The sequence below is a fragment of the Meriones unguiculatus genome, chromosome 1 (assembly GCF_030254825.1).
Source record: "Meriones unguiculatus strain TT.TT164.6M chromosome 1, Bangor_MerUng_6.1, whole genome shotgun sequence".
NCBI lineage: Eukaryota > Metazoa > Chordata > Mammalia > Rodentia > Muridae > Meriones > Meriones unguiculatus.
In genome coordinates this window covers 29,913,299-29,923,447 of record NC_083349.1, presented here as the reverse complement: position 1 = coordinate 29,923,447, position 10,149 = coordinate 29,913,299, and the positions used below count along the sequence as shown (strand labels likewise).

The 10,149-nt window shown below is 40.0% G+C and overlaps 1 protein-coding gene across 1 annotated transcript; it reads right to left on the bottom strand.

Moving 5' to 3' along the window:
- Positions 1-4,734: 4,734 nt before the first annotated feature.
- LOC110565432 (olfactory receptor 10V1) lies at positions 4,735-5,673 on the bottom strand. The gene has a single exon (XM_021663120.2). The coding sequence runs from the start codon at positions 5,671-5,673 to the stop codon at positions 4,735-4,737; it is 939 nt and encodes a 312-aa protein (XP_021518795.1).
- Positions 5,674-10,149: the final 4,476 nt, after the last annotated feature.

Below are 10,149 nucleotides of genomic sequence, written 5' to 3'. Positions count from 1 at the left end.
TTGTTACCTTGAGCCTTATTACATGAAGCAGTGAGCTATAGTACCATATATACAACAAGCATAATGTAGTAATCCTCACAAAGGCATAATGCTTTTGACTTTTTAGTAAATTTGCCTACCAATTATTTCTAATATAAAAAGTTTACTTTGTCAAGACTTAAGATTTATCCTCTCAGCAGATTTGTAGGTGCACACTACAGCTTATAGGAAGAGCTTTGCTGAGATTTCTTGAATTTATTTGCATTCTTGAAACCTCATATGCGTTGTATTGCTTACTTTTCATCTGCTGGGATAAAATACCATGACCAAGAGTTACTTATAGAAGGAAGGATTTATCTTGGCTTACAGTTCCAGAGAGAGAGAGAGAGGAGTCCATCATGATGATGGGGCATGGCAGCAAGTGGCAGGAAGCTGAACGATCACACCACAAGTAGGAGAGAAAGTGAACAGGAAATGGGACGAGGCTGTGAACTCTCAAGACCTATGCCCAGTGATGTATTTCCTCCATTAAGGCTGCACCACCTCCCCAAACACCAACAACAACTGGGGACCAGCTGTTCAAATACCTGAGCCCAGGGGGGACATATCTCATTTAAACCATCACATCTGTTAATTAGAAGTTCCTCAACATCTTTTCCCACCCTGCCTTGGCACCCATGCTTCTAACTTTTATGACTTTGTTTTGGATCTCATATAAACAGAACCATGGAACACCTGTCATTCTGTTAATGGCTTATTTTGCTTACTCTATTACCCTAAAAATTAATCCATATTGCTGCACAGTCTAGGGTTTTCTTCCTTTTAAAGGACGAGCAATATTCAATTTTATGTGTTTACCACATTTTCTGTATTCAGTCATTTTGATGGACCTTTGAGTTGTTTCCACGTCTTAGCTACTGTCAGTAGTGCTGCCAAGGAGCCTGGGAGTACTAGTGTCTCTTCCAAAACAGGATTCCAGTTATTTCTAACAAGTACTAATAAGTGGGGCATCTGTGTCATATGGTGGTTCTATTTTTAAGTTTTTTAGTAAGTTTTATACTGTTTCAATAGTCTACTGTTTCAATAGTTTCATAATAAATAAATTTTATTATTTATTTTATGTATGAATGCTCTGCATGAACACCTGCATGCCAGAAGAGGGCATCAGACCCCAGTATGGACGACTGTGAGCCACCATGTGGTTGCTGGGAATTGAACCCAGGACCCCTGGAAGAGCAGACAGTGCTCTTAACCACTGAGCCATCTCTCCAGCTCCATGACTGCATAATTTTGCTTTCCAACAGTGTATATGGGTTTCTACCTCTTTGCATCTTTGACAAGGGTATTGTCTTTAATTTCTTAATACAAATTCATTTATTTAATATACTTGGCATTTTGTCTCCATGTATGTTTGTATGTGTCCCATGTGCATGCTGTGCCCGAGGCAGTCAGAGAGAGTGTTGGATCCCCTGAAACTGGAGTTACAGATGGTTGTGAACCATCCTGTGGGTGCTGGGAGCTAAGCTCTGGTCCTCTGGAAGAGCAGCCAATGGTTTTTAACTGCCAAGCCATCTCTCCAGCCCCGTCTTTTGTTTTTTATAGTAGCTATAGCAACATGTTTGAGGTCCTGTGGTTCTTTTCTTCTAAAGATGTTCAGTACAGAGCTGTGTGAGTTCCATACATGCTTTGGAAATTAACCCTGTTTCTGATGTATAGTTTTCAAATGTAGTATCTGGTTTTGTGGCTATTTTTTCCACTCTGTAGTTTCCTTTGCTGTGCATAAGCCTCTTAGCTTTCTGCAGCCTCACTTACCTACTTTTGCACTGTGGCTCATGTGTTTGCTGTCATCTCTTGAATCCTTTGCCCAGACCAAGGTCAGGAACATTTCCTTTTATGTTTCTTGTTGGCATTTTATAATTTTGGGTCTTATGTTTAAATCTTAAATCCATTTTAAAGATTCATTATTTAAATTTATATTCATGTATGTATATATGTATGTGTGTATGTACATGTGTTTGTGCCCACAGATATGAGAAGAAAACATTGGATCCCTGGCAGCTGGAGCTAAAGCTTGCTATAAGCCCCTGAACATGGGTGCTGCAAATTGAACTGCAGTCCTCTGGAGGAACAGCAAGTGCTCTCAACCTTTGAGGCATCGTTTCAGGCCCCTGTCTTGAATCCATCTTGAATTAACACCTCCCTCCAAGTTTTTGTGTGTGCACATGTGTGCATGTATATGTATGGAGAGGCCAGAGGTCAACTGTGATTCCTCAGGAGTCTTTCATCATGAAGTCTCTTTTGGGAATCTGAGACTCACCAATTGGACTAGGCTGGTTCACCAGCGCGCCCTAGAGATCCACCTGTTTTTGTTGTCCAAGTGCTGGGATCACAAAGGCACACGGCTGTGCCAGGTTTTTCATATTGGTACTTGTGATGGCTATTCTTGGTTGCCAACTTGACTATATCTGGAATGAACTACTATCTAGAGATGGAGGACACACCTATGATCCAGATCTTGAGGCAGGAAGACAACATGCCTTTGATCCAGATCCTGAGGCTGAAAGACACAGGCTTTTGATCTAAATCTTGAGACACACCTTTAATCTGGGACATAACTTCTGCTGAAGGCCTATATAAGGAAAATGGAAGAAGGAATATTCATTCTTCATTTGCTTGCACTCACTTTGCCAGCACATCTGTTGGAGCCTACTTCCTCAGGATTCGAGCTTATACAGAAGCCCAGCCTGTAACACCAAGCCTCCTGGGACTGAGCAACTACTAGATTCTTGGACTTTCCATTCACAACTGTCCATTGTTGGTTTAGTTGTACTGTAGCCTGTAAGCCATTCTAATAAGTCCCCTTTAAATATTTATTATTTATAAATGCATATTTATAATTGTATATATTCATTCTATAAGTTCTGTGACTCTAGAGAACCCTGACTAATGCAGTATGGGAAATCAAATTCAGAACCTAGTACATTTTACCAACGAAGCTATCTCTCCACATTCCTTTTGAAAAAATTAATATTCACTGTACATAGTACTAGGTGTCATAAAGACATTTTAATGTAAGTATATAATATACTTTGATCATGATCCTTTCTTATACTCCCTACCCTCTTCTTACTTGAATTATTTTCTTTATTGTTCTTTTCTGGGGGGTGTTGAGATGGGGTCTGACGCAGGCTGGTCTTGACCTCTCTGTGTAACAGAGGATGAGCTTGGTCTCCACTAGGATTACAGGCATGGACCATATGTTTTTATATACTGCTGGGGATCAAGATTCATGCATGCCAGACAGGGATTATTCCAAGTAAGTTATACTTCCAGACCTTGAGTTGATTTCTGTGTACAGTACAAAATAAAATAAAAAATCTGCCCTAATATGTTTGAAGAACTGTCAGATATAGGAGACCTCTAGAGAGGAGAAGAAAAGGATCAGTAGAAGGTTATTTGTTGTAGATAGACTTTAGCCTGAGATGAAGTTTAACAACTTGAACTGTCCTGTGAGGAATGGTATGTCTTATGAGGAGCAACCACTCCTGCTGAGATCCAAAACATAACCTTATGACTATCCTAAATAATAAAGAAGAGATTCTTTATCCTTATTTTATGTGTACTAGTGTTTTACCCTCAGGAATGTATGTGTACCACATGTATTCAGTGCCTGAGGAGGCCAGAAGAGGGTGTCATATCTCCTAAAACTGGAGTTAGGGATGGCTATGAACAACTATGTGGGTGATGGGAACTGAACCCAGGATCTTTGCAAGAGTAACAGGTGTTCTTACCCACTGACCCATCTCTCCAGCTCCAAGATAGTCTCAAAATTGTAAGATTCAGTGATGCTCACTTTCATCATTTCCATTATTTTAATTTATTAAATTTAATACCCTTTCCTTTTATTTCCATTCTTTTTCCTTATTGAAATTCTCTAAAAGTTCTGACCATTGTGATGAATTTTTTTTGTGATGAATTTTTATCTTGATTAACAACAACAACAAAATACAAAAGAAAAATTCTTCTTAATGTTGCTAACTATGAAGCTTTAGACATTTTTATTATTTTTTCCATGCAGGACCTGGTTGTACAATAAAGAAACTGAAGCCCACTGAGATGAGGAGACTTGCCTGTAGTTACATATGTGTCCTATTGGCAAAGAAAGCCCAGAATCACAAGAACATCATATAGAGAGAATTTAAGCATTTAGATTTGTACCTACTTTTGTTCTCGTCCTGGATATATAAATTTTAAGTCACTCACATATTTTTTGAAAAGTTTTCTGTGAAACTTTTTTCTGAATTTCTGTGAAATATTCGTGGGGTACACGAGTTAACCATTTAAGTGCCTCATGTATACTAGCTGAGCGACGAAAGTCGCTTTGCCCCTCTCCATTCACACTCAGGGCATAATATTGCCTTATGTGACATAGCTTTATTTTCAGAAAGACAGAGGCATAAATTATCCCCGGAAGTCAAATCAGACTCGGTATATTAGACCGCATGTCTCTGTGCTGAGGACACACCTGATTTTTGCATGTCATCCCACCATTATTTTTATTATTATCATTAGTTTGTTTGTCTTGTGACAGGATTTTCCTATGTAGCTTAGGCCAGCTTCCAGTTTGCAGTCCTTCTTCTTCTGCCTCCTGAGTATCAGAGTTTCAGGAGGCACTCGTGTGCCTGGAGCCTTCATCATTAGTAAGAGCCCTCTATTTCATTTTCAGAAGTGCCCTGATTGAAATAAATCACAAGATCATCCCACCTGGAACTTTCTCAGTGCCTTCCTCAGAGCGTCTTTCAGTTCCTTGTTCCTCATACTATAGATCAAAGGGTTTAAGATGGGTGTGATAAAAGTGTAGACCACAGACACCATTCGGCCCATCTCAGGAGAGTAGCTAGAACTAGGGGACAAATATATGAAACTGGTGCAGCCATACTGCAGGAGGACCACTACGATGTGAGAGGAGCAAGTAGAGAAGGCCCTGTGGCGCCCTTCAGCAGACTGGATCCGTAAAATGGCTGTGATGATGAAGATGTAGGAGATGGAGATCAGAGCTAATGGGATGCTTAGGACGATAAAGCTGATGATATACAGGGCAGTCCTATGAACGCGTGTGTCTGCACAAGCCAGGCGCATGACTGCAGGCATGTCACAGTAAAAGTGATAGATCTCATTGCTGCGGCAGAATGGGAGATGGAAGATTAAAATAGTTAGTGGCAGTGACAGCAGGAATCCGAGCACCAGGGATCCCACCATCATTTCCACACACAAGGACCAGCTCATGATGAGTGTGTATCTCAGAGGGTAGCAGATTGCAACAAACCGGTCGTAAGCCATGACAGCAAGCAGGACACAGTCCGCTCCACCCAAGAAGACAAAGAAAAACATCTGGGTGCCACAACCAGTGATGGAAACAGGAGTTTTCCCCATAGAGAGAAGGTTTGCCAAGGCCAGTGGTGCAATGGATGATGTATAGAAGATTTCCAGAACTGCCAAGTTAGCTAGGAAAAAGTACATGGGGGTGTGGAGTGAGTGGTTAATATGGACAATCAGAGCAATGGTGGCATTTCCACTGAAGCTGGTCAGGTACATCACTAGGAAGGTTACAAAAATCACCATCTGCACCCCAGGGTCAGCTGAGAATGGACGAAAGAAGAATTGTATCTTGGCAGTTTTATTTATTGTTTCCATGAGTGAGTGTATACCTACTACTGCAAAGAAAAATGACAGGAGTCTCAAGGTGTCTCTCGTAGGATATGATATCTTCCTAACTCCTCCATTCACTGTGAGAGCACCTCCCAAGGTACCTCAGCAATAATATGCATAGTTTATTTTAAAGAGGTCCACAGAAGATATAACTTATACATTTGCCATTTCCCTGTCTCTTTCTTCTTTCTCTCCAAATACCAAAGACTGAGAAATCTGTACTGGTGGGAGCCTTGATGACATCTGAATGCAGTGCATAGCACAGTTCCAGGTGTAGAAGAGTTCCCCAAAGCGTGTGCTGAACAAATCGTTGAATAAGACCAACTTAGAGTTCAAAGCTGCAAAATGGGGAAACAGGATAGTGATTAATTCTATGAAACTTGAAACAAAAAGTGTTAGAAATGTGTACGCAGATGTGTGTCATAATTTAGAGCGACTTGTGCTGTTGGTGTTTTATGATATCATATCATAAACTCTTGTGTTTTTTCAAAACCTGAAGTTTTTATTGACTCATTTTGCTTTTTGCTGTTGTTGGCCTCAAGCTCACCTGAATTTCGGTCCTCCTCCCTCCGCCTCCTTAATGCCGGATTGCTGGTTTGGACCACCACGCTCAGTATTAGGGTGTGATGGGGTTTTGTACCTGCTAGGCAAGAACTCCACCAAAAAAGTTGAATTCCCAGCCCCGAGTCTGCCTTGTTTTTCTTAACATGGTAATCTCTAGTTGCATTAATTTTCACGTCAACATGACTGTTTTTCTGATGCTTAAATGCTAACCTTTACATATATTTGCCAACTATTCCAGTCTTTTTTGGTCCTTACTGTTCTATTCTGGTTCCACTTTGACACTGACATAGGCATGTTTGTACCAAATGGTTTACGCTCATCTGGGTCTTGCTTCTAACTTCATACATTTTTTAATTTGAAAAATTGGGAGCAATAGTTTTTATATCAAAACAAATATTGGTTAGTATAGGAGAAAAGTTTGTATGAATTAGGGAGAAAAAAAATTCCCTAAGATTTCAAATAAACGTTTTGTTTCTTTCCTCTTTGTGGCTAATCACTAAATTCTTAGGAGTGTAAACTGTCTTGTTGCTGATTAGGACATTTGAATGCAAAGGTTTTAGGTGCAATGATTTAGAGTATGGATTGACCATCACCCAAACCCAAGACACGATTCCCCAACATTTTCCAGTCTGGAATCTTCACTTGAAACAGCTCCTCTTTTATTATTAAAAAAAAAAAACAAAAAACAAAACAAAACAAACAAAAAAACCCAACAACAACGAAAGTAGCAGGCAATTTCTTCTGAGACAGGCACAACTCAGAAAAACTCCCAAGAGACCGCTCCTTTCAAAAAAAGGAAGATGGCTTATTATTATCTCTTGTGATTATTAACCAGCATGAATCAAGAAGACCACTTACAAGTTCTTAATCCATTGTTTCAGCCCTGAACCAGCTGGCTAGTGGCTTAGAAACTCACAGATGCCTGTGGAGTGAGAATTCTGTAGGTCACCTCATCTATCTCTTCAGAGAATGACCATTTCCTTGTCTCTCTTTTCTTTCTCTCCAAGTACCAAAGACTGAGAAATCTGCACTGGTGGGAGCCTTGATGACATCTGAATGCAGTGCATAGCACAGTTCCAGGTGTAGAAGAGTTCCCCAAAGCATGTGCTGAACAAATCATTGAATAAGACCAACTTAAGAGTTCAAAGCTGCAAACTGGGGAAACAGGATAGTGATTAATTTTATGAAACTTGAAACTTGAAATGTTCCCCCTCTAAGGGAGCAATGGGATGGCCCCATTAACCAAGCTTCTCTTACTCTGGTTCTGCTTTCAGTATCTTTGCACACATCTTATCTTGTCAGTTTCTGTTAATTTTGATTTGTCATCAACATTTAATCACAGAAAAGAAACCTCATTTTTCTAAAAAAAAAAAAAAAAAAACTTCAGAGAAAATATCAGTGGCTTTAGGTCAATAAAACTGCCTTCTCCATTATATAATGCAATGGTTTTCAACCTTCCTAATGCTGTGGCTCTTTAATACAGTTCTTCATGCTGTGGTGATCCCCAATCATAAAATTATTTACATTGCTACTTCTTAACTGTACTTTTGCCACTGTCACGAATCCTAATGTAAATATATGACATACAGGGTCTCTGACCTCAAAGGGGTCACAGCCCATAGGTTGAGAACCAATGATATAATGTAATTTCAGTTGTATGTGTGATCCATATGTATGATTATATGTATTATATAAATTTGGGAGTGATGTTTCCAGGAAAGATGGTAGAAAGTAGGCTATGATGTAATTACACAGGGTGTGGTAGAATTCCTTTGACTAGTTTTGTAATCTTGCCAGTCAGTTTACCTCATCTCCTCAGACTAGCATCTCACTACTTCACTATAAGGTGATGGTTAGGTGCAACTTCAACAACATCTATGAGAAAAAATAATCTAGAATGCCTAGCATCTACTAACTGCTCAGTAAGTGGACAAATTCATTGAGTCCTTCACTGTCTGTCCTGGGGATGAGAACAACTTTGAAGTGCATAGATATATGGCAACCTATCTCATATTTTCTGGAAGAGATTTTGTGGCTCCCTTGGTTCTATTTTTGGTTTCTTACATTACCTTGTGTTATTGAAAAGATACTAGCTTATATAAAAGAGAGTGTGTGTGTGTGTGTGTGTGTGTGTGTGTGGTGTGCTGTATGGGCACATATGTGTACTCTGCCTTATTCCCATGAGACAGAATCACTCACAGAATCTGGAACTCACCATTTGGCCTAAGCTAACTGTTGGTATAACATTCTTGTGTACTGTATACAATTTACCCTTGTTTATTCAAATGCTGATTTCTCTACCCCACTATCTTGTTTCAAACTGGACACTGCATTGGGATGTTTATTCTCAGTATCACTTATCGCAACTTTGTGTAAACCTGCCACCATTTGTTCTCTGTATTGTCAATACAACAATCAGCCAATGCTGAGCAATGGAGAGAATAGGGTGGGCTATCCCGGTCTGGAAGGGAGGAGAGAGAAATGAGTTGGAGGGGAAGGAGGGAGAGCAGAGTAGACAGGAGAGGACTTGGAACCAGGAGAAGAGATGAACTGGACCTAAGATATGAATAAAAGTAAGTATAATGTAGGAAGTCTGAATGGGAGGAAACTACCTGGGCTTGGAGGTTTAGGATGGAGTAATCATTGCCCAGCATTGTGCTCTAGGTTAATTAAATATATCCTAGTCTCTGTGTGGTGGTTTGGTATACAGCTGGTTTAGGAATAACCACTGTTTAACTAAAAGATGTATCAATGATAGATATTAACGGTCAACAACAGCTAACCAAAAATCCCTTGTCTTGTCTCTGCCCCACCACAGTGTGGTCACACCCAGATTTGCATGTGGGTGCTGGAGATTCCAACTCAGAGTCTCATGTTTTCACAGCAAGCACTCTTATCCAGTTAGCCATCTCCCCAGCCCCAGCTTAAAAGGTTTTGGCTTTAGGCACATCTGCCTGGCTGGACTGACCTATGCTTAGATATTAGCACAAATATGAACTCACCCAAGGAGGGGAGTGAAGTATTCATTTGGGTTTTGTGGGTTTCCGATGGGCAGAAATGGAGGAGGAACTTTAAAACTATCATACCCCAGTGCAAAAGCTCTGCCTGCAATACAGCACTCATTTGCTTCTGGAGACACAGTGGCTGCAGTTGTCAGGAAGAACTGCTGATGTCTGCTTAGTAGCAAGTGAGGAGAGGAGGCTGGGAAAATGGAGACAAAACCAAATCGAACCTCTTTGCTATTCATCAGCCTGTCCAGCTATTCTTTTGTTTTATAATGATCTTGTTAGAAAAAGATCAAAACATTTTTGTATCAGCGAAAATCCCTTTATCTTTCTGGCCCCAACTTTTATAAAACAAAAGCACTGGATCTTCCCAAGGAACAGCAGCAGCAGCAGCAGCAACACTGTGTCCTTATAAGAAATTATTTTTTTTAAGACAAAGTCTAGCTATGAAGCTTTTTACTGACTTGAGACTGAAGACAAGGCTGTGCTGGACTTGAACTTAAGGAGATCCTCCTGCCTCTTCCTCCTGAGTGCTCGGATTACAAGTGTGGACTGTTAGGCCTAGCTACGAAATTCTTAAATAAGTTATGTATGCTTTGCTGAGGTTTTTTGTTTGTTTGTTTGTTTGTTTGTTTGTTTTGTTTTTTGTTTGTTTGTTTGTTTGTTTTGGGCGTTGCATCTAGAAAGGAAGGAGAGCCAAACCTGGACCCTTCTATTGATAGCATACAACTGAAGTTCAACAATGGCAGTCAGTATCCAGGCAATTTAGTGTGGTTGACATGGTATGTCTATAAGTGAGTCATGGTGTTTTCATAGGAAATATTCAGGCACTCAAAAAAAGTTATTCTCCTACTGCAATAATGAGTAGCTTTTATTGGGTATATTTTAAGAT

What these genes read in the sequence shown, in the direction of transcription:
- LOC110565432 (XM_021663120.2), bottom strand. Translation starts at nt 5,673, where the DNA reads ATGGAAACAATAAATAAAACTGCCAAGATACAATTCTTCTTTCGTCCA.